Genomic DNA, 24,891 nt, shown 5'->3' with positions numbered 1-24,891 from the left:
TAATAGAAGTGTGAGAGACAAGCAAAAAGAACAAATCTTTCTAACTCAAAGCATAACGTCACTTAGGAAACAGCTGCATCACAGGATGCTAATACACAGTACACAAAGTATTTTCCTAACCATATAACATCAGCTGTGAAACATTTGTAAATGAGACCACGACTACACAGCCAATGTTCTGGTTTGCACTGTGTGATTTTGTGGTCAAAGTACAGTATGGTGTGTTGGGATCTGTCATGGCTGCAGAATTATAAAGTTTAGGCTGACATAAGGTGGAGTGCAGAACCAGTGGAAAGTCCCCATCTGGACCAGTCAGATATTCAACACTATAAAACCAAAGACTTGAATCGGATATAGAAATTCACAGGTGCACATTCATCTGGCCATTTCCCAGTAGATTGTATCACTCAATGCTGATCTCATGTTCAAGCTTTTCTGTCACTTTAATAGTGCACCCAAAATTTTAAAATGTTCCCTCCCATCTTTTCTGGTGGACAATTGCTCAGCACATTTGAAGTGAAGCATGAACGTTGGTTAAAGTTTAGTTGGTGACTATGCTTAATATGCTACTTTTTAGTAACATATATTTCTGATATGCTATTTTTTAGTAGCATATATCAAATGCTCACTCTGTAAAATTTGACTTTTAATAACTGGATCTTGTAAATCTTAGCAATATTAAATGGTGATCTTCCTTCAACAATTTCTGTTTTTGCCAAAATGCACATATTTTGTTCAGTCACTTCAAATCAAAGACTATCTACAATTTTTAGAGTGTAGCTTTGTCCAGACTTGTGTAAAATAAACTGGGGAAAAACGGCCACAGTATAAAACATAGTTGTGGACCTCTAAATTATGTTTTTAGTGTTTATCTTGGCTAAATTCAGGTCAGTCACTACTTTATTAAGGGAGAGAGATGTGGAGGGGAGGGGTTGGACGGAGAGAGTGGGAGAATAACTGACAGGGAAATTGCAGAGGGAAATTATTGTTATTCCACAATTAAATTATATATACTGGGTGGAATCACCCCTGACAGGGTTGACCATAGCGGCACTCCTGTTGTGTGTGTGTATGCGAGAGTGAGTGTGAAACTTTATCCGTCGACCAAGGCCATTGAGGCTATACTGGCAGGGAGCAGAATGTAGAAAGAGAATCGGAAGGAGAGCGAATTAAAGAGAAAGAAAAGTAGTAACATCAACAGAGTGAAGCAAAAACAGTCTATTTTAAGGCTGAGTGGGTGTTAGTGAAAACACAGCAAACCCCTGGTAATGAGCCTATTTTGAACGCTTGTGACGACAGTATGTAAAACAAACCGTGCTTGATTTTTGTCTGCGAAATCTGACCATGGTCACACTGTATGTTTAGGCACAAACATATTGCAGATGCTGTAAATAATCCTTTCATCTTGAATTTGGGCCATTTTTCAGAGAGAAAGCTGACCTTGTCCTTGTCTGAAAGCATTAAAAACACGTTGTCAAATGTGAAAAATGAATGGGTTTCACATATAAAAAATGACTGCTCAGTCTTTATTCTTCCTGAAACAATGACTCTTTGAATACACAAGGTTTCGGGTGATATGTAAAGTAAACTAGTCTTATTTTCTCTCCAGAGAAATTAATGATCCATGAAACTTGGGCAAAAACAAAGCAAAGAGTTGCACTGGCTCTTGTTGATGTTGGCTCCCACAAGCCACCAGAAAAATTACTCTGTAGTATAAATTTTAGTAAATCCCTAGATTTCTAATGTAACATGGATCTCTCATTTACTCATGTTTTCAATGTTGAATTTTTCCTCTATAAATTTGACCTCAAGCCATTTGAACAGTCTCACAAGTTATAATGAGGGGTTATTGCTGTGCTATATATTGTATTTCTCCCTAAATCAACTGGGAAACATATCAGTTTACTTTGATTAAAAAAAAAACTAAATCAGTAATGCTGAGATTTGGATGAAAACCGATTTTAAAGCATTCATTTCCAGCTCACAGTTTATGCTTATATTGTTTTTTATTTAATCATATGATCAGTAGCTCCTTTGTGTTATCTCTCAATTTTTTCACCTCATTTTCAAACTCTGCAAGCAATTTCTCATCTGTGACTTTTGCTAGAGGATCTTGTTTACTGTAAACTATGGTGCTCAGTGTCCTCTTGAATCAGGAAAATTGTAGTTGGTACCTTAAACCAAACTGCTCCTTTTTCCTAAACATTCAGGATTTTATGGTGAAAATCGATAAGAAACACAGGAAGACTGAGCTCTTTGTTGGCTCAGTACTGCTAAAGATAATAACTCAAGTATTTGCTCTGTTTTTCACATATTCATTATGAATATATGCTATAATGTGAGTTGTATGTCTTTGTCTATTCTTGTGTTTGCTGTATTGTACTTTTATGTGCATGTGTGCACTGCTTAAGTCATGAGGGACCTGCTTGTTTTCTGATATATTTTGTTTTGTATATGCAGCTTTACCAGCTCGTACTACTCTGTCATTGCAATCTGATCCCCCCATGGATTGCTTTGAAGGAATAGCCGTCTTTTCTGCATTTTTTTTCCTCTGCTCTCATTTCTGCCTCCATTTCTGTACATGAAAACCACAGAGAATCAATAAGTGTTGTATTTCTTCAACACACTGAGTGGGACTGCTTGTGTGTGTGTATGTGTGTTTGCTTGTAATGACAGTCAACCTTGTTTTTCGTTCCTCCTCAGGTCGATACTACATATGAGACAGAGTATAGTTTATGAGAGAGCTAATAGTCAGAGACAGCAGTGACCTGCTTATGAGCTAGAAATGGAAGAAGCACAGATCAAGAGTGTGTGTATTCAGATGTATGTGTGTATTCATAAATAACAAGTTAAAACTCCATGTGATGACTTGGCACATTAGGGGCACCCTGTACAGAGGGTTAGAATTTGCAAATGCAATGTGTTGCAGTTTTGTTGATCTTTGAAATAGTACCACCGATGCTGATATAATTTCATTTCATGTCAAGTTCATTTTGTTTATATAACCCAGGACTACAAATTTGTTCTAGTGGCCTACATCATTAAAAAAAATCCTTATATCCTCAGTTTAAGAAAAACCTTAACAATAAAAGAAAAAGGAAAGACCTTATGAAAAGCAAAAAAAAGCTCATTCTCCCCTTTCAGGACAATAACTTCTGTTCTGAAGAAACTGAAAAACATATTGTTTCCTGCGGTAATAAAATGTTGTGCCAGTGTACTCTCCACTACACCATAGATCCAATTAGGCTATTCTAAAAGTTAAACTAAACTGCTACATCCACAGGAGTTAACTGCAACAATAATAAAGAATAAAAATGTAATTTTCTCCTGTGAAAAAGGCATCACATAAACTTTAAATTATATTGGGAAAAAACAATTGCAAAACCACTAAAATGTCATTTTTCATCAATTTGTTTAATTTAGTCTGATAGTTGGTTTGTGAGTGGACAAGTGATTTATAGTATAAAATTTTAAATGTATTTGAAAACATCAGGAACCCAGTGGTTTCCAACCTTTTTGACTTGCATCCCCTAAAAACAAAGTAATGTCTACTTGTGACTCCTCATCATAGGTTTAATCTGTAATAAGTGTTTTTCTCTTCTCAGATTGATTAATTAGAAGAGTTTTAGAAACCCGAAGGGGTAAAAGTATCCAATATTTCACAAGAAAATGGCAATCACTTCAGGAAAGTCTGAAAAATAAACATGATATGGTGTAGCATAGCATGTTTTTGATTGTTTGATGTCCCATTAATCATCTCAGGACCACTTTGATTATTTTCCTGACCCGTAGGTTTGGAACCACTGCCACAGACAAAGGTCCTTGTAAAACCTATTATAGTTTTATGACTTATTTAAAACAATATAAAATTTTTTGGCATTTCTTTTTTCCTTTTTCTGTGTGAGAAATAAAGGAAAAGGTGACAAGGATTTGAACCTGTGTTTTGGATAGAATTTAATTTGACTTGCGTCAGAGTTTAAACCACCAGACCAATAAGTGGCACCAGGGTGTTATTTTTCTAACAATCTGTTTTCCTCTTCTCTCCCCCCTTTTTTTTCCCTCTCTCTGTTTCTATGTCCAGCACCCTCAACAACAATAACATCACCCTCATCCCCCTGTCCAGCTTCAACCACATGCCCAAGCTGCGGACTCTGTGAGTATGACACACATTCACATGCACACATACACACTCAGAAAAAAGAATTACTAACATAGACTACAGATGCTCATACACATGCACTCTGTGGTTACACATTAACACATGCACACATGCACATGGATGAATTAATGCCTTCTTTCATGCAAAATGAGTAAGTGCAGACATACACTGCACACACATAAGTAATGTTCACTTTCATACACACATGCCACAAACACACACACACACAGCGTGGCAGCAGGGTCTGTTTGTGATCATCTAATCACGCCGTAATAAGAGACCAGCTCTTCTATTGTTTCATGACTGTGAATAATCATGTGGCCATTACATACACACATACACACACACACACACATAAAGATACACACAGAGATGGATACAATGACATGTGCATGTACCACACAAACACACACACTCACACACACACCCTTGAGTAATGGTAACCTCATTAATACCACAAGAAAGACTTGTTCAGGCTCTACAGTTCAATCTGCTTTGATTCATTAGAGGAAACCTCATAAACTGATGTTAGTGATGTGAGCACAGACACTAAGATGTACACACATACACACACATACACATAGCTGTGATCCAACATGGACCCCAGGCCAGATCACCTTCTCTGATTGATTAGAAGGGGAGTGTGTGTGTATTTGTTTGTGTGTGTGTGTGTGTTTTTTTATGTATTTAGTTGTGTAAAGGAGATCTTAGAGTTGTCAAGGCCATGGCACAACATCTCAAGGGAGACTACCCATAATCCTGTGGGACTGTCTGAGAGGCAGACCATTGGTTGCATTCCTGTTGGCCACAATGGGGTTGAATTCTGCCAAACCAGCATGCAGAGAATGGGATTTCCTCCCCAAATCACCATTTTTAAGAGGCACTTGTGTGGTCACGCAACCCTACTTAACATTCAGAAATGGGGATTTCTAAATACACAACACAACTGAATACAAGCAGGATAATAGAGGTCCATTTATGTTTTATGTCCATTTCTGTTCAACTTTTAACCGACAGTCTCCATCAACAGCCAATCACAATGCAGCTTTTCGATATTTCCTGCATACTGCTGCAACTTTAGTTGCTTTATACTGCTTGAAATCTGCCTTTTAAAATTGGATTTCAGGCAGCAGCATAACTACACAGTTGCCAGGAGATTGAGTGCAAAGTTACCAGTTTCCAATATCTATAAGCCCCCGTCTTCCTCTGTTTTCTGTCAACACTTACTGACTGTCTCCTCTGATTTCCATGTTCTTCCTTTTCTGTCTCCTCCTCAGTGTTTCTGCTTCCCAGTTCAGTCCACTTCCTTATTTTCTGCATCTTTCTCACACTGAATTATCTTCTTTTGCCATGCCCCATGCTTTTTTCACTAAAATGTCCTCACTCACTTCATTCTTGTCTTTGTGTTCTCCCTTCTGCTACAATCCAGCTGATATTGTTGCTTCCTTAACCTTTTCTTCACCCGTCTTCGTCTGTTCCCTCATGTTCCATTTTCTCCTCCTCCTTTTCTTGCCACTCTTCATTTTTGTCCTCCTGTCCTTTTTTCCATCTCCTCTGTCAGGTGTTCATATCTCAGTCTGTCCTCCTCTTCCTCGCAGTCCCTTCTGCTGCACTGTCTCTTCATCCTTTTCGCCGCCTCCCCTGTATTAAATTTTGTGTCCGTTCACTTTCCCAATATTGAATTTGCTCCTTTTATAAAAACGACTCATTCAATCAAATGTTTGGAGATGTCCCTGATTTGATTAGCAGGAAAGTTCTAGAAGTGTATGTAGGTGTTTTTGTGTGAGAAGAAACTTCTGGCCTAGATCCCCTGAAACCTTAATCTGTGATTTCTTCATACAGCTGCTTTTACATATATTTGGTTCATTAGTTCACATTTAGTTCTTTTTTTTCTCTCACTCTCCATCTATCCATCTATCTATATATCATCTTCTTTCTTCTCTTCTCGCTCTTTTTTGTGTCATATCCCTCTATTCTATTAGCAGTAATGGCATCACTTCATGGTGCCTCTTATTCAGAAACTTGAACCAGTGAAAACATTAGAACTCCCACTGCTTGTGTGTTTGTGTAATTCACTGCACTAAAGATGTGCCCGGTAACCCTCCGGAGAAAATACTAAGAAAAAATACAGAGAGACAGATACAGATTTCAAACACACATGCACACATTCACAGAAACGCCATACACAATGCCCTCGCTTACTCGCAAGCAACAAGCACAACAAACACTATCACAGACATACAGCTACACACAAACACACCCCTCACACGCACATGCACAGCACTTTCTCCATACCCCCTGCCTGCTCCATTCTCCCCTGTGTTTTAATCCTACTTGTCAGTAATTAAGGCTGAGCCGGGGGTGGGCCGGGACGTGGCTATCTCCAGGCGGGGGTTTGACTATAAACTGGATTTATAATGGGAGAGCGGTATTAAAACCCACTGCCCCCGCTGCTAGCATCAATGAGCCCATCTCTGTTCCATAACAGGATTTGTCCTCTGCTTTATTACAAAGGGAGGCCTGTCTTCTGAAAGGCTAGATATCCCGGCTGGCATATAATACGCTGACAAGACATTCTGCCGTTCATCTGCTTTCCCCTTCCACCTCCTTCTCCTCCTCCTCTGTCTCTCTCTCTCTCTCTCTCTCTCTCTCTCTCTCTCTCTCTCTCTCTCTCTCTCTCTCTCTCTCTCTCTCTCTCAAGGTGTCAAATCCAACCAGTACAGCCTATAGAGAGTCTCAGCTCTGTGAAACATCACCTGATGCATCCTAAACAGACCAGTACCTTTTAATTAATGGTTATTATTACGAAAATGTAACTTAAATTGTAATTGAATGTATTTAAGATGTAATTTTAATTTTCCATTAGCATCTTGCATTAAAATGTGATTCAGTGATGTTGCCTGATGAGAGAATATTTAGTCCTAGTATCACGTAGTTCACATGACATGTTTAAATGATGTGCAAAATTCAGTAATATGTTGCAAAGTACACTAAAGGGTCGGTTCACTTAGTTTAGAAATCTAGCTATGCAGATATATTTTCTTTTACGGTTCCAGGTTTTCAGAGTTGTCTCTCTAAGATTTCTGCCTCCACCTCATTACACTGAAGGTGAATGGAATTTACTTTTTCTCACTCTCAAGATTGAAAACTTACATTTTAAAATAATGCAGCCATAACATTTCTTTCCAGAAACTATGTCCCAGTAACTCTTAATTATTGACAGACTTCGCTGTCAACATTTGGGATTTGCTCTACTTTCTATTAAAGAGATAGTCCTTTGGGAAACTGTTGTTTTTGCATGAACTGTTGATTATCCCAGTCACCAGGGACATTCGCAGTGGAAAAATATGTTACCACCACAAACAAAATTTCATCTCAGAGATAACTGTATGGCTAGATACGTGTACCAATAAAAACGTGAGAAAATATGCATTTTTGTAATTTTGGTAAACCCACCCTTTAAAATATCTTTCTCTGGGTGTCTGTAAGCCTAGAAATCTAAGATGCTCCCCATTTAATCATAGTATGTTTTGTTACTCTTTGCTTTTTACTGTAAAGTCAAGCCAAGATAACCAAGAATCAGCAAAAGAAATAAAACACCTTTCTTAATTCATTTATTTGCCCAATTCCCTTTTAAAATTCATTTTCTCTTTCTGGCTTTCAGCCTTTGTGTCCACTTTCTTCAAGTCTTAATCTCTCTTCTCCCTCTTTTCAGTCTCTTCTTCTTTCTTACCTCTGTCTGTGTCCCCCCTTTTCTGTCTCTGTTTCTGTCTTTCTCAATAGATTGTGATTTAGCCGTATGTGTCCTCTCTCTAGAGGGAGTCATATTGTCAGAGACCTTGGGGAAATGAGAGCTGAGGATATTACTTTGTGTGTTTGTGTACGAGTGCCTGTTTGTGTGTGTGCTTCACCTAAGCAACGGCCTCGTGATCCCGGCCAGGGATGTAAGCTGTGTGAAAAATAGAATCTATTTGAATGCAAACTCAAATACATTTTCTCCTTCTGAGCTGGTGTGCTCAGTTTAACTTCACATACTTTTTTTCTCAATGTGAGCATTTCATAATCAGAAGGTTTTATTGTGTTAATTTTTCTCGTCTTGGGTCCTATTTTGCCCTGATAACTGCATTTAACCACACACAATTTTCTAACAATAACTCACCTCTTCCTCTATCTCTCTCAGTCGTCTGCACTCGAACAACCTCCACTGTGACTGTCACCTGTCCTGGCTCTCTGATTGGCTCAGAGCCAGACGGGGCTTGGCTCCCTTCACCCAGTGCATGGCACCCGCCCACATGAGGGGCCTCAATGTCCCTGATGTGCAGAAGAAGGATTTTGTCTGCAATGGTGAGTTGACATCTACACTCATAAGATTTTATTCAAATATTACAGAGCTTCAACTTGGCTCAAGGACACCCTAAAGAACATTTAGTACTTTCTGTAACATGCAGTAATCACAGTCAGGATATTACTCTTTCTTGATTGAAAGTGGTTATTTAAAAAAAAAAAAAAGCCATCTTGGCAAGCTTTTAGTTTCACTTAGCATTTTTCATTGGTTTTGGGGAAAAAAAACACCATAAAAATATTTTTGGAGAAAAGCTGCCCGTTTTGGCTTCATTGCAGCTTCATCATATTGACATATGAACTATAATGAGAGTGAAATCTAGCCTGTAAAATAATGTTTTCACCTCAAAACTGACACAAAAATTGACCTTGAACCATTTATCAACACTACTATAAAACATACTTAAAAGAGAGTCAAGTAGATGTTCAGAGTTAAATTTAGTGCTGCTGACAGCTGACTCTTTGACGTTGAGGTATACAGTTCAGGGAATGTAATGAAGCTAAAGGCCATTATTACAAGCAGCACTGTTATCGTCTGCAGACAGCTCAGCATTGAGTTTATAACACTGGAAGAATTACACCATGTAGAGCACATAATCAGCTAAAAGGCCAGTATAAGAGCAGTAGTGTTATCAGCTGCAGATAGTATAGGCAATGTTTATAGGCCTCTGATTCAGCTCTCTGTGCTAATAGACTGTCAGGTCCTCTCCCTCTTTATTAGCCTTTAGCCCCCGTCTTTAGCCCCCGTCAGACCTCTCTCTCTCTCTCTGTCTGTTTTCCATTCTTTTCTTTTTTCACAATTCACCCCCCTCCCTCCTTCTCTCTTTTCATCTGATTTTCTCTCTCCATCTTCCCTCTGTCACAATTTCACTTCTCTCTGTAAATGTTTCTATCCTCCCATCCTTTTTCATTACCTGTCCTTTTTTGTTGCCAGATGATATTTTGTACTAACATTCATTCTTGGTGCTGTTCAAAAAGTTCTGTAACAGTTCTGTAAAAGTTCTGTAAAATACAAAAAATACATTATAAGTGCTAATATTGATTTAAAAAAAAGAGTATAAGAAATAAAAAATTGCAGAATTTGTAGAGGTGGAAATGTATCTATACTTAAGAGGGAAATTTCCCTATGGACCATTTTTCAACAAAAGCCAAAAGCTTAATATTCCCAGAATCTGATACTGTGTGCTCAGTCTGTATATCACTGTCCACAGGTCCAGCCCAGACAGAGTCGAGGACTTGTGTTCCACAGGTGGCTGTGTGTCCACCCAGCTGCACCTGTAACAACAACATAGTGGACTGTCGTCGCAAAGGCCTCACTGAAATACCAGCCAACCTCCCTGAGGGCATTGTGGAAATGTAAGATTGTCTTCAAATTATTTTCTTTAAATGTTATACATGTTCAATACACCTGTCCAGTATTGTGTCAATTGACATGCTAGTTCAGTGCACATTTTCCTCATCATTTATATTGGATTTAAATGCACATATTTCTTAATATTATTCTCATTATGTCATTGTTTTATCATGCTCATGTTTACATCATTCAAATTACTCAGGGAGAGACGTTGTAAGCTATGTCTCAAATAAAATATAGCGACAGCCAATTTAAAAACTTTGAACAAAAACAAGTTTGAGCGAACACTACAGTAGTATACTGAAGAACAGTGCTACTATTGCTACTTTTACTGAACTAAAGGATCAGAATATGTCTATGTCCACCACTGCAGCACGCACAGTTTCACTCCTTGAGGCTGTGTAGGCCTATGAGGCAGGTGGTTGAACTGGACCTCACTGCTAACTAGACTGTGAGCTTTCCAGTGGTAATCTGATTTAGATTGCAACCAAAATCTTTCTTTAAGACATTCATACACTTTGCCTCCTCCTCCTCTCCTGCTCTTTCCTTCTGTCTCTTACACATATATTTAAACACACACACGTACCCCAGAGTGGGACATGTTTGATATCCGTATTGAACGGTGCACCCTGTTTGTTTGTAAAGCAGACAGCTGGTTGATTGCTCTGTGAGTAAAGGAGCAATACTCCCCCGCAATGCTACACCAATACCACTATACCTCCCCAGCATAAGTAATAGATTTGCACCAACAAACACACATATATGTAGACACACCGGTTTTGTTTGCACAAACAAAACACACACACACATTAGCATTGAATTTATTATAATAAATGTTGTTGCAGCAGCCAGAAACAATAGAGTATAATAGGATGATGTATTGTCAGTCCTCCAAATGGGACAAAGTCATCTTTCTGCATGTAGGTAGAAAGGATCACTGTCATGTATATATATATTGTGCTTGCGTGTGTTAATCTGTCCTCTCAAATGAAATATATTCATAAAGAAATTTAACACAACAGGTTCGTCTCAAGGCATTTAACTTCATTACACTTTGAGAGGGATGTGTGTTTGAGTGAGCTTTCAGTAGTGTGTGTATTCATACACAGCCCTCCCTGTCCCTGCTCACCTGCCAAACCCATCTCCTGTCTCAGTTGTCATTTAATCACCTCCTCACCCTATAGATTTTTTATATAGCCTCTTAAATGCCTTCCCTTTAACACATCCTTTGATATTGAACCTCTAAGTGTCTTTGTGTCAACCTTGTTTTACTGCCCTCGATATAATTTGTAACTTGTTCTGTGTGCAGATTGTCTTTGTCAATATCTCTACATCCCTGATTTACTTTGACCCCTTAGATGAAATAAGGTGATGTTGGCTGCCAGGGGTATGAGGTGCAGGAATTTAGAGAGGTATACAAGCCAAAAAACAGGCACCTGTTAGGGTTGTGTTGTGTTCAAAGCAAGGACCACCTAAGTGTTTTTTAAAAACCATTACAGAATAGCTTTCACAAATTGATGCAATAAATTCAAATAAATTGCACTTAATCTCTGCAAATGTGATCAAAACTTGGCTTTGAGTCAATATCATAAAATATATTGGTTGTATTAAGCTGAGAGGTGACCCACAGTGGTTAAAGACAAACAGTGATACAAGACAGCAATATACAGACAGATAGACAGAGATAGATAGATAGATAGATAGATAGATAGATAGATAGATAGATAGATAGATAGATAGATAGATAGATAGATAGATAGATACCAAGGGATAGAGCTAAAAAGGGAAAAGAGGGATGGAGAGAAGAGGTCAAGAGCAGGACTGGGTGGAGGCTGAAAAGTAGGAGGAGAGGAAGAAGAAGGGTGGATTAGTTCCCATTTATCATTCTGACAGCTGACCCTGTGGCTGGCCTTGGGACCTCACCGCATCCCCCTCTTCTCCTCTGATTTTCCTTCTCCTCTTCCCAAGTTGTTCACACTTTTCCATACCCTGATTTCTCCTATTTTTGTCCTCTTTTTCCGCTCTCCTCCTATGTACACTCATCTTCTGCCTCCTATACTTTTCTTTTGTCCATTCACTCCCCTCCTTCTCATTGAAGAAACAAGGAGACATGAAGAATGCGTGATCTGCACAGATGAATGTGTTTCCTAGACCATCAGGAGAGCAGAAACTAAACTACAGTACATTTCCCCAAATGTGGGCTGTGGGCCTAGTTCTGATGGCTTCCCACATGATAATAGAGTAATACTACCAGTATGGTGTAATGAGTCTGCAGTCTTCCGGAGAAAGAGATATAATAAATTCCCTTTGGCCCTTAGCCTGAAAAAGTTGAGGAACCTACGGTGTGTTCATAAACACTGTCTGGCTCCATTTGAAGAGGAGAGTGTTGTTGCTTTATCAAAGGAATTTATGGAAGATACAAAAAAAAAAAAATTAGAAAATATGACTTTAAAAAATGATAATTGTTCATGTACTGTTGGGAGTTATATAATTAAACTAAACTCTCCATGTTCAATTAGTTCACTAAAATCTGTATTTCATTTGCAAGTTCAATCTAGCCAGTTATCCTGCTGTCATCCTTTGCCCTTAGAATAATTAGTGTACATTGCTTGACCTCCTGAACACATTAGCCAGGGTCTTACTGCGCAAACAAGTATTGAGGTCAGCAGTCCAGGTTTTGGTTGCCAGACCAACCTTCTGATTCTCATAGATTCAGAGGACTGGTCCCATGTAAGCTCATTACCACTGAGCTGCAAAACTCAACTCAATATTTTGCACTGAGTGACCTTCCCTGCTTCCTGCTGCAAAGCACTGACCAGCCTGCAGAAATATTTTGTAGATGTTGATTGAAACAACCACGTTTTGAACTTTTTGTGGACTTGCTTAGCTAAAGTTAATGGGTAAAAAGGACTTCACGATTTCTTTGTCCTTAATGTAATTAAAGGAGAGAAAATGAACATATTGTTTTATCCATGATGCACTGTTGCTGAAAGATTTTCTCTTATTATGTTTTTGGTGTAATGTATTCTAATTAATTGTGTTTTAAATAAATTTTTAAAAGGTTTGTTAAAGATCAACTAACTTCCTTTCTCTCACCCCCTCCCTTCTCTCTTTCTGTCTCTCTCTCTCTCTCTCTCTCTCTCTCTCTCTCTCTCTCTCTCTCTCTCTCTCCAGTCGTTTGGAGCAGAACTTGATTAAAAGTGTCCCAGCAGGAGCCTTTACTGCTTACAAGAAGCTCAAGAGGATGTGAGTCTGTCTGGATATAACTACATACACACACACACACACTCACGCACACACAATTACATAGACACAAGCATACATGCACTGATATGCATAAACAGGAATACATTTAATTACATTACATTTAATACATATCATTTATTTATCTGTTTTGTTTAATTTGCTTTTAAGCAGGTGGGTCCAATGGAGGTCAAAAACCATATCAACTGCAGAACAATGAGCATAAGTTTAATTTGCATTCACTCCTAAATTGTTAATGTAAACAGAAGTAGGCCCAGTATAGAACCTTGGGGCACTTCACAGTGAAGTTACAGTGCAATTACAGTAACCCAGCATAAACTGAGCCCATTGAGTCCTACCTGAGATATTTATATTTTTTAAACCAACCTACTAACGTTAATCAGCAAAAAATATAGACAGATGTTTCTCAATCTTTACATGTTTTTGCATTTATTTTGAGTAAAATATTTACATCAACCTCAGTGAAGGAAAATGGTTTGAATCTAGAGCTATAATTAACAGATACACAGTCATTTACTGATGTCTATCATTTAGAGACTATGAGCTACATAGTGTCATGGTCAAAAAGAAGATCTCTCTAATCTGGTCCAAACCAGCATGAGCACACACACTTAGACACACTCACACTCTCACATGGGTCATCACTTGTCTCTTTCACACACACCCACAGACATAAAGCTCACTGGTGAAAAATGTCCTTATCATGCAAATGCCTGAAAATGCCAGACTTGCAGACTTGTGCAAGGTTGTAAGGTTATCCACCCACTTACCCACCCATGCTCACAAAGACACACACACGCACGCACAGATGGAATTTTAACCTCGACCGAAGTGTTAAATAATATATCTTACAGCAGTGGAAGCGAATGGCATGAACTGCACTTAACATGCCACTGCTTCCAGTTTCTCTCTCTCTCTCTTTCTCTCTCCATCTTTTGCTCCTGTCGCTTTACTTTTTTACCATCACCCTGTCCATCATCTTCTCTCTCTTTCTCTCTGTCCTCATTTACTTTAACGTCCACCCCGTCTTTCTTTATTTTACTCCTGTCCCCTTGCCTTGACCTCTGCTGATGTATTCTCTCATGATCATTTGTCAGACATTCCTAGAGCATTCACACAGAATGAACCCCATTACTGTGTATTACAGTAATGCACTTACCCTCTCTCTTTCTCTCTCCCCCAGTGACTTGAGTAAGAACCAGATTTCTGACATTGCTGCTGATGCTTTCAGTGGCCTTCGCTCACTCACTTCACTGTAAGTATGACACACTTACCTGCAAACAAACACGCACACAGGCATGTACACAAACACATATCCAGACAGGAAAGTAATTGCGCTCCCAGACGTTTAGCAAATAAAAATGTTGTCGCTGTTGATGTTGACAACTGGAGCACAAAGCAGTGGAGTGTGCTTATATTCTGTATGCGTGTCTTTGTATTGGGTTGTGTATGTGTAATTGTACGTGTCTGTAATCACGCAGTATATGTGTGTGTATGTGTGCCTCTGAAGGTGATAAGAACATGAAGGACAGTTTAATTTGAATCAATCTGGAGCATGAAAATGAGACAGACAGTCAGACAAGAAGGGGCAGACAAGGTGAACTCTCCAGGGTGTTAAAACCGAACACACACACACACACAAGCACACAGAGTCGAGTCAGTTGAACAGGAATGTCACTAAGAGGCACGTCTCCTGCAGTAGAGGCCAGCTGAGGCGTGATGTAGCAAAATATAAAATTGCTCAAGTGAATTAAATGGTTGCAAATGCAATTGGAAGCACATCTCAAACATAATTTCAGTTTTTGACAATCAAATGAGATAAATGGTCCAAAACAGTGTGCTTAGTGAGAAAAGCCTCACTGCAGAAATGAATGTGCTGTAATTTAAAAAAATACATATATATATATATATATATATAATTTAAAAAGTAAAAAATTGCCCTACACTGGAAAGTGACAACTTTTTGTCTTTGATTGCAACACTCCTTCAGTTCTTCTCACCAAAGTAGTTTTTCCAGCTGGGTGAGCTTGATGGCTTTTTCACTCCAAGCAGATATATTGATAGTCTTCTTTGCTTTTTGGAGAGCTGAATATCAGTGAATTTATAGAGAACATTGGTTGGGCAAGAAAATAAGGTAATTCCATAGGACATATTGGTTCAGAATCATGTCTAATTATAATGTTTGGTTATTGTCAGCTGGAACTGCTTCAAATGACAGGCAATGTAATTACATACTAACAACAAAACAGAGGCATCTAGTTTTCCTGCCTTTGCTATTTTGCAAACATTACAACACCATTCAGCGCTAAAATATTATATGCAGCTGCCCTGTCAATAGTTATGATATGAATATGAAAACAGCATTACACTGAATAAGATGTCAGTGTAAATGTTTCAAGAGGCCAAATGTAGACACTAGACTTTAATGGGATTAAATACCATAAGATGCCATAACCTGTGGATGCAGAGAAATGCGTCTCTCTGGTGACTGATTATATCAGGAATAACATCCATAAAACAATGGTATGAAGTATTTTACTACATTGTGTTGCCAGCTTTAGACCACATTAATGTGTAAGCAAAGCCTTGTAAACACAGAGACCTAAATAATGTTGCTAACTAAAATGTTTTGACTGTCCTGTGCAGGGTGCTGTATGGCAACAAGATCACTGAGTTGCCCAGGGGATTGTTTGATGGACTGGTTTCCCTGCAGCTGCTGTAAGTACTGTCTGTGTGGTCTGTTGTTACGTGTGTACCTGTGTGTATGTGAGTGGTCCCTCTAGAAAGCAATGAAATACATTATTCAGTAAACGAAAGAATAACACACGCAAACAAAGGAAACCCAGGGAACCAGGAAACACTCCATTGTTGTGGATTTATAACAGTCTGGTTCTCTGTACAGCTTCAGTTTCTTTAAGGAAATGATCTGACTCCGATGTTGTAGGTGATTTAAGGAACATATTTGCTTTGTTGCTTAATTTGCAGATCTGATTTCATATTGCTTCATACAAACTTAAAAAGTCTGTAATTTACTCATGTTATGACAAACGTTAACTGGTATCATTTAAAAAGTACCAGAATTTCCTTACAGTGTTCCTTAATCTGGCAATAATATATATTGGTTTCAGTGGCCGCAGCATAATGAGCAGACTTGCCTGCGTTTATGTTAAGCTTTGTGCTTGATTTTCCCTAATCAAGATGATTTGGTGCTTTGGCACCAGCCAGTCATATCTACAGTATCTACATTACCTCTGGGCCACAATCACAGCTCAGGCCAACGTTATAGATCCTTATTGCTTAAATATATAGTGGTAATTTCATGGGGAAGAGAGCATCAGGCACTTCACCCACAATCATAGGACCAAATCTTGGTAATAATCACTGTAGTGCAGTAGCAACTACTATAGAATCCCCTCTTCATGCATTAAAACTCCATCTGTTCGTGTGTATGTGTCTGCAGAGAAGACTTTCTTAAATGATTAACAGGAACCAAATTGGTGCAATGTAATAAAACTGTAACTGTAATCTCCCATAGTTCTTCTAATATTTAGTGTCTACATAGAGGAAGACTGTTAATTCTGAATAATTCCTCATGGGCACAGATTCAAACTGCAGCAGTGGTTCAGCATGCAGTAAAAATTCTGGCTCCTGTAATGGCTACATTGGTACTGTATGTGGCATATGGTCCTCGCAATGCCGCAGTCCACTGCAGAAACAGCTAATGTTCTGGGCTTTTCCATCGTAAAGTGAAGTGAAGCAAAGAGAATGAGGATGAGTGAATCTAACCCACAAACACCTTTTACGGGCTTAGGTGGATCATTGGGATGCATGGTGCATAGTCAGACACAGAGAGAGCGTGGGGATGAGGGGATGGATGGATGGGTAGATGGTTAGATAAATTAATGGATGGATGATAGAGAGGGAAAGATGGAAAAAAGACAGACATTGGACAAAGATGGATATTGAGAAACATATAGTGTAAATGCATAAAAGATTAGAAAAGAGGTTGAAGACAAATATGTCCAAATATGTCTGGTGTGACACTTATTATCCCCTTATTGGAAAAGCATTTCCCTCAGACTCTGTCATGATGTTGCATTCATGAACTGATAAACACTGAATGCTTAGTATTTGTTTGTACATGCATGTATGATTAAGTAAGTAAGCAAATTCATGTGTTTCTATGCATTTGTGACTGCTTCAATCAATGAATAAATAAAGTACTGAATGACTAGTTAATATTCATGTCCTGCCGCATCATTGGACAGTCCCACAAAGACAATGCCTGCGGGTGCTGGTGCTCGCTCAGCAGGCATAAGGAGGGAATATGTCTTTTAATATTTCGCCTCTGACAGAAGAAAACCTCCCGTCTCTAAAAGCTCGGTCAATTTGTCAGGAATTTCCAGATGATGTTGTTCTTCCACGTGGCGTCATAATTATAAATTATATATTAGCTTTTGCTGTTGAATCAAGCAGCATGTCAACCTTCCATGACAAAGATGTGCTTATTGCTTTGTATAGCTACCGGTCTGCTGTTTATATTGTCTGCGCTGCTTTGTTTTACTGGTGCAGTTTCAAGTAATTAGTTCCCCCTGTGAGCTGCCTAATGAGGCGTGGATATGTCGCAGAGCAGCATGTGTGTGCGTGTATCTGCTTGTGAGTGCCTGTGAGTGTGTGTATGTATAACTGGGTTGTGCCAGTATAGGCGCTCGTTAGGATGACTTGAGATGATTAAGCTCAGCTGCTGTACCAAGTACAGAGTTAGTCACCTGTCAAACAAAGAAAAGAGGGAGAGAAAAGAAGAGTATCTGAGAGAGATGAAGAAACAAAGAATGGAAGAAAAGACAGAAAAAGTGTTGAGTGTGAGAAGAGAGTAAAAAGTTGGAGAATGAGACAGACAACAAGCAAGAAAAGAGAAGTGCAGGGGAAAAGCTGACAGTGTGGATATATTTGCTAATGAAGTGCAGGTACGATGGAGATGAAGAATGAGAGATGGAGGGAAGGGTGGAGGTGAAAACCCTTCCTGTCATTTACCTAATCCCTCTATCACATTTCTTATTTCCCGTCTCTCTCTCTCCTCCATTTTGACTGTCAGCCTTTCGCTAAAATGTAAATCTGTGTCACTCCAAATTAAATTTTCACCTGTCCCTTCACTGTCTCACTCCATTATTTCCTCCATCCCATCTCATCCCATTCTATTCTCCATTTTCCCATCTCTGTCTGTTCACTTCCTCCACCATTTTCCCCTCACCATCTGTCTCTCCAATCAAAACAAGATATTACACCACCCCACCCAACAGTAGATATTCCCCTCCCGCTTCAGAAGAGAAAGTGAAAATATATAAAACCACAATTTTCAGATTTATGGGTCATGTCCAGAAAAAAAATATAATCATGACTGTGTGGAGAGGGAAGGAGAGGCTTTAGCAAGGGACATGGAAAGAAATAGTGAGATGAAGAGGACATTGGGGAGAAGTGGTGGTTTTGCATTGAAGATGCATCTGAGAAGAATAAATTATCTCATTACCTGCATAACATTTATCTTTTGTTTGTGTAGTGCACAGAGATAATAACGCTAAATAAGTAAAAAAAAAAAAAAATACAGATAAATAACAAATGCTGAATGGCTCTTCCTTGTGTTTCAGGCTGCTGAATGCCAACAAAATTAACTGTTTGAGAGTCAACACCTTCCAAGACCTACAGAACCTCAACCTGCTTTCACTGTACGACAACAAGCTGCAAACTATCAGCAAAGGACTGTTCACCCCTCTGCGCTCAATCAAGACTCTGTAAGTACCTTTATTACAGGAACACAAATTGAGTTAAGGCTGAGAGCCATGCATTTTTGACTGATTTTGTCCAATAAGAACACACCTTCTTCTTTTCTTGTTCCTATGACAAACCCATCTAACCTCCTCTCCTCTCTCCTTTCCCTCTCTCAGTCATCTGGCCCAGAATCCCTTTATGTGTGACTGTCACCTGAAGTGGCTGGCTGACTACCTGTTTGACAATCCCATTGAGACCAGTGGAGCACGCTGCAGTCACCCCAGAAGACTGGCAAACAAACGAATCAGCCAGGTTAAAGGCAAGAAGTTCAGGTGCACAGGTAAGGAATGAGTTCACACAGGCACACCTGAATACACACAAACAAACACAAGTAAACATGCAGGGAGGCACGTGTGAGTATTAATACAGACTCATAGTAATCAGGTCCAAGGCAAAACGTCAAGATGTACAGGTTGAACGTTACAAACACATGTAGTATTAAAAACACGCGCATGTAAACAGAAACTGAAATTGATAGCATTTACTAAAACGCACAGACAAGCATTCACATTCAGTCTCCAGCTCTCTCTGTGGTGGTATTGTATGACTGTTATTTCCTTTGATATGAGCCATGGGTCTCACTAATTACAACACAGACCAATTCAGTATAGTGAAGCAACACAGTAACTAACTCAGCAGGGACTGGCTGTAGACTGTGATCGCCCACTTGTGTGAAATTATGTGTATGTGACTGTATACACTTCACATCCTCGGTGCAGTGGTACTTCCCCTTGTTTTCCTTGTCTTAAATGTTATGCCTTTTTATGGCTCACTCAAATGTGTTTTTAAAATCCCCTTTCACACATTTTACAGATTATTTGAATTGTCTTAAAACGGTAGTTGCGAGCAAATCACTGGTTTACAAAGCAGCACAGAAGGAGACCTCTGTCAGCTGCATTAGTTCCAGCAGTCACTTTAACCTTGAACTGAATGTGATTGTGCTGAGAAAAGATCATCATATAACAGAATTATCAGAGGAGGTTGAAAATCGGCTACTTTTAATTCCCTTTAGAAAGTGGCAGCATTCTTACAATTTGATATGATGTTATCCCGTGTTTGTTTTACATTGAGCAACAAAGTGGGCTGTATGACAGTTCGCTTGTGTTATCAAGTAGTCATCTTCTATCACAAATGTTTTGTTTAATTAGGAGCATGAAACCTGAAGAAAAGCATAAAAATAGTCTTATAATGATGAAAGAGAGAGTACGCCAAAAAGCTGGGAAACAGATTTTTAAAGCACTAAAACAATTGTTTCCATCACAATCATCTTAGTTACATCAGCGGGCTGTAAACAGTGTACATTTAAGGCCGGCAGTTTGGTGACATGACGTTTCCCCCTCCTGTTTTCTAAAATGGTGTGCCCCAGCCTAAACTGGAAACACCATTAATAGCAAAACCAAAACTATCAAATGGTGAAGGCTTTTATCCAAAGTGCTTTGTAGCATCACGAGCATATGTGCTATATTTGTAGCGTGGAAGGTCTCAGTGGTAAGCAAACCCCTAATGTTAGTGCTCTGCCCATGGAGCTAATCAAGATAACTAGATTGCAAATGCTCCTAAAGCTGGTTCTGGCAGTCCTCTTTGCTTCAGCCCCTCCTCTCTGCAGTCCCATGCCTCTCCCTGCATCTCCTCTTCCTCTGTGGACCTGTATGGACATTTTCGCTATTGGTGGACAGTTCTCTGGTTCCACCTCCCTTCCTGTGTGGATCTGCAGCTGTCTATTGCCTCTGCCTATCCTGTATGGACCCTGACCCCTGACTGATTGGTGCAGCTCTCTGTTGCCCCGCCTTCCTCCTGTGTGGACCTGCATTCTGATTGGTTCGTGCAGCTGTCTCTTGTGCTTGATCTAACCATGTGGCCCCGCCTATTGTGACATCACATGGTTCCGTCAAGCGCCAGGGACCGCCGAGCACACACCCACCTGCCTCTCCCAGCCAATCACACGCCTTGGAGCAAAAATTGGGGGCTAAACACTTAACCTCTGTATGTTTGCTTTCATGTGTAGGGCTTCTGAAAAAGGGGACAATAATTGTGGTTGAAATAAAAGAGCCATAGACAGATAATCAGATGTCAAAATACTGTTTCAATTAGTGTTGATTTTCAAAACTTAATTGGTGTTCTACAGTTGGGCAATTTAAAGGTACCCTGTGGAGTTTTCCTATTCTTGAGGTCTAATAAATGTGTCAAATGTCATTTCCTTCCTCATAAAACATTTGCAAATCCAGAGAGTTTGGTATTTTAATGGTACATTTTTTTTTTACATTTGTCGGTGCATTACTTCATTTCTTTGCACGTAACCAGAAACAACTTTTGATTAATGGAATATATGTGAAACTGGCAGCAGGGATTTGTATAGCGTTGCCCATGTGCTCGCACATGCACGTGTGCCATAACGCGGATGCACAATTCAAACACAAGCCGGACCCACGAGTAAAAACCTGACTCTGTAGCACTACTAGTGGTCAAAAACTCCACAGGGTGCCCTTAAGTGATTCAAAAACATTTACATTCACATTGACTCGTCAACTTAAATTTGAACTCTACACATCTTTTTTTTCAACAGATGCTTTTCCCTACTGTTGTTTGCTTTGGAAAGTATTAACATCTCTTTGTAGGGTTTTAAACCACATAAAGAGAAATGCTTGGTACACCTTCCTCTACTGTCAAATTCACCCGTGCGTCAGTGGTTAGCATGGCTGATTCCCCTGCCTCTGTGCAGACCCCTTCACCCTTTTCTGCTCCATCTGTGGAAGACAGAAAAACTTAAAAAAAAAAAAAAAAAAACAACCTCAAACCATTACTGTTGAAAAGATTGCAAAAACTCACCCTTTATTCTTTGCTTTGTTGTTTTCCCTCCTTTCCTCTATTTCTTATTCTCTCCCTTGGTCTTTCCTATATGTCAACTTGCCAACCATCAAGGTTTGCGGCAGCCCAGAGACATTATTCCAAAATATCCTGCCACTGAAATGAGCTAGCCACATCTCATAAAAGATAAGACATCTTTTAACGAGCAGTGATCTTTTACTGAGTTCAAATCAAGGTTGATCACTGAAAAATCTCACTAGGTGGTCTTAGTTGTTTAACGATGACAAGCAGAGAACAGATGCGCCACAAAGAGTGTGTGCCAAGAGAAAGTGGAGACAGAGTATAAAAGAACAAGTAGTCTGTGCCAATGTAAGAAAAGTCTGATAGGAGAGCGGTGAAAAACAGAAAATGTTCAATTGACAGAGAACAGACAAAAAAGCTGGAAAGAGAGAGAGAAAGAAAGAGAAAGAGGCAACGAAAACCGTGAGAAATACAAAGAGTGTATGTGGTGCACAAACACAAGTGCTGTATGATGTAAACCAGGTCTAGTCCACAGGCAGTGGCGGTCATAAATAATATCTGCTCACATTATATCTAAATAACAGAAGTGGTCTCTGGCTCACCATGTTAAACAAAAACATCCGGGGTTAAACCACATTTATGTACAAGATGACTCCATAAAACCACCTGGATCTCCGTTTGTCAATGTGATTTACAGTGGTAGCGATGCAGAATTACCCCTCCCTGCATCAGGTCCATGCCTACCCTATACAGCTCAGTACAGCAGGAGCAACTGCCATAGATATGAGTTATATTCAAAAGATCGTTCATGTCTTGCAGATGGCTAGCTGGCTAAGTATATTTCACAACCTTCGACAGCTGAAACTAGAACAAAAATAGAATTTTCCAAACAATTTAACTCCAACAACAATTTAGACAGGTATTGATACCTCTGGCAACGGAATCAAAACTTTTGACATGACTAAATCTAAACATGCATGTATTCTTTTTACTGCTTGCTGGGTATTTATTGGAATTAATTGTTGCCCTTAATTATAAGGTAATGTAGGTCTAATGTTAAGAACTTTATGTCTTTGGTGTCTTTCTTCATCATTTTTTCCTTTTGCCTTCTGTCTCTCACTCTCCTGTTGACTTAATTCGTCTGACTTTTCTTCTTCCCTTCCCCTTCCACCTACTGTCTACTTTTCTTTCTGCCTTCCCTTCTTATTTTCTGTATTAATCTCTCCTTCGTTCTCCTCCCCTCCTTCTCTCCTTTGCAGGTCAGGAGGACTATCGTAGCCGTCTGAGTGGCGAGTGTTTCCAGGACCTGGTGTGTCCAGAGAAATGTCGCTGTGAAGGCACTGTGGTCGACTGTTCCAATCTCAAACTGACCCGTATACCTCCACACATCCCTGAACACACCACAGACCTGTAAGTCAGCTAGTGTTCTCCTTTTATGTACATACACACACATAAATGACAAGACACGATGAAATATCAGATTGAAAACCTTGTGTTAGACAACTCTAACCTGAAACTCGAAACCACCACACATCCTTAAACATGCCACAGACCGGTCAAGAACGTTTTTACTTTTTCACATGCACATGGAATAACACAAACAAGTAGGCTTACATACATGCAGACATACACAAGTGCACATATGCAGTGCACACACATACACACACACATCTGCCTGTTTTTTTCTCTTTCTTGTTGCCTCTCTCAGTGCAGCATCTTGAATGCCAGTCTTCATTTTTAGCTCCCAGGCCAAAATGCCTCTCAACAGTCTTTTCCATCTCCCTCTGAGTCCCAAAGGAGCCATCATGATGTCTGGCGATGGGTCTCACTCTAGAATACTGAATAGTCCCACGGATCATTCATTTCACTGCTGAAAAATGGAAAAGGAGGAATCTGATTGTGAGAAGAGTTTAAAGTCTGTTTGTGTTCAGAATTTGTTGGAATCACTGACCAAATACATATGTTTTAGTGCTACAATAAGTTGATTAATCAATGAGTCAAACAGAAAAATAATCTCCATCCACTTTGATTTGAGTCAAATTTCAAGCAAAAACAACAAATATTCTTTGATGTCAGTTTCTCATTTGATTTGCTGCTTCTCTTCTCTCTCAACATGTATGTAATGTGAGAACATTGCTGTCATGTGATTTCCAAGAGAGATGGTCAAAGACTCAAAAATGGCTCATAAGTTATAAAATACACAGAAACTGAGACGAGAAAGTGGTTCTCTGATTCAAAACTCAAGACAGAAGTGTTGATGCTAAAATCAGAAAACCCCATTTTGCTTTCAGCACCTGGCTCTTGATTGAATATTCAATAAGCTAATATTTCCACACAGGAAATGGGAATCCAGCCAGAGGCAAAGTTTTGCCTAATAATGCTGAATCACAAGCAGCTTTAAAATGTAGGTGAAGGATGGAAAGCTTCTGCCACAGCTATCACTGTGGTACTAATGGAGAATAGAACATTGCAGCAGATGCAGGATGGTTTCCACAGTATTACTTATGGAGGTTAGTTGTATAATGGGGAACTCCATAGGTGCCACTTTAGATAAGTAATAATGTCAGTATCCCACACACTATTAGCCCCCAATTCTGCTCTCTCACTCTCTTTCTCTCTTTCTCTCGTTTCTTTCTGTGAATACTTGTACCCTCCAATTCTCCCTCTTTTTTCTCCCTGTCCATTCCCAGGGAACTTCATGTCAAAAATATAAACTTTGTCCTTTATGGTTGGTTAGAGGGCACATCAAAGTTTCTACCATTTTCAACACCCTCTCTCTTTCTGTTTCTCTTGCCTTTTCCTTAAGAACGCAACCAGCCACTGGGTCGTTGAAGGACACAAACATGCACACACACACACACAAGCTGCCGGTCGTGTCCTGTAACCTGTCTTACCAGGGGAAATCAGGGGAGGTTATGGCTGAGCTGAAGGCTTATATATTTTTTGCTCTCCTTCTCTCTTCTGTCTATCTTTCTGTCTTTCTTTGTGACTCTTCCCATTAGCCATAAAATTTCCCTGACATCAGCCTTGATAGTGTTCAAGTATGAAAGAATCAGTCTTAAGAGAATCACTTGCACTCAATAAAAAGTACTGTATATTCTGAACTGATAGCAAGGGTCCT

The 24,891-nt window shown here is 39.4% G+C and overlaps 1 protein-coding gene across 1 annotated transcript in view; it reads left to right on the top strand.

Annotated features, from left to right (window-relative positions):
• Positions 1-24,891, top strand: part of slit3 (slit homolog 3 (Drosophila)) — a 224,324-nt gene that overhangs the window by 154,662 nt on the left and 44,771 nt on the right. Inside the window, exons 7-15 of the mRNA XM_041047960.1 lie at positions 4,082-4,153; positions 8,340-8,503; positions 9,712-9,856; positions 13,029-13,100; positions 14,302-14,373; positions 15,765-15,836; positions 18,764-18,907; positions 19,061-19,224; positions 23,030-23,180. Of these exons, the coding sequence (XP_040903894.1) occupies positions 4,082-4,153; positions 8,340-8,503; positions 9,712-9,856; positions 13,029-13,100; positions 14,302-14,373; positions 15,765-15,836; positions 18,764-18,907; positions 19,061-19,224; positions 23,030-23,180 (1,056 nt within the window). The remainder of the gene's footprint in view (positions 1-4,081; positions 4,154-8,339; positions 8,504-9,711; positions 9,857-13,028; positions 13,101-14,301; positions 14,374-15,764; positions 15,837-18,763; positions 18,908-19,060; positions 19,225-23,029; positions 23,181-24,891) is intronic.

The sequence above is a fragment of the Toxotes jaculatrix genome, chromosome 10, assembly GCF_017976425.1.
Source record: "Toxotes jaculatrix isolate fToxJac2 chromosome 10, fToxJac2.pri, whole genome shotgun sequence".
Lineage (NCBI taxonomy): Eukaryota > Metazoa > Chordata > Actinopteri > Toxotidae > Toxotes > Toxotes jaculatrix.
Note: the sequence above shows the minus strand (reverse complement) of the source record. Positions and strands in the feature narration are given on the sequence as shown.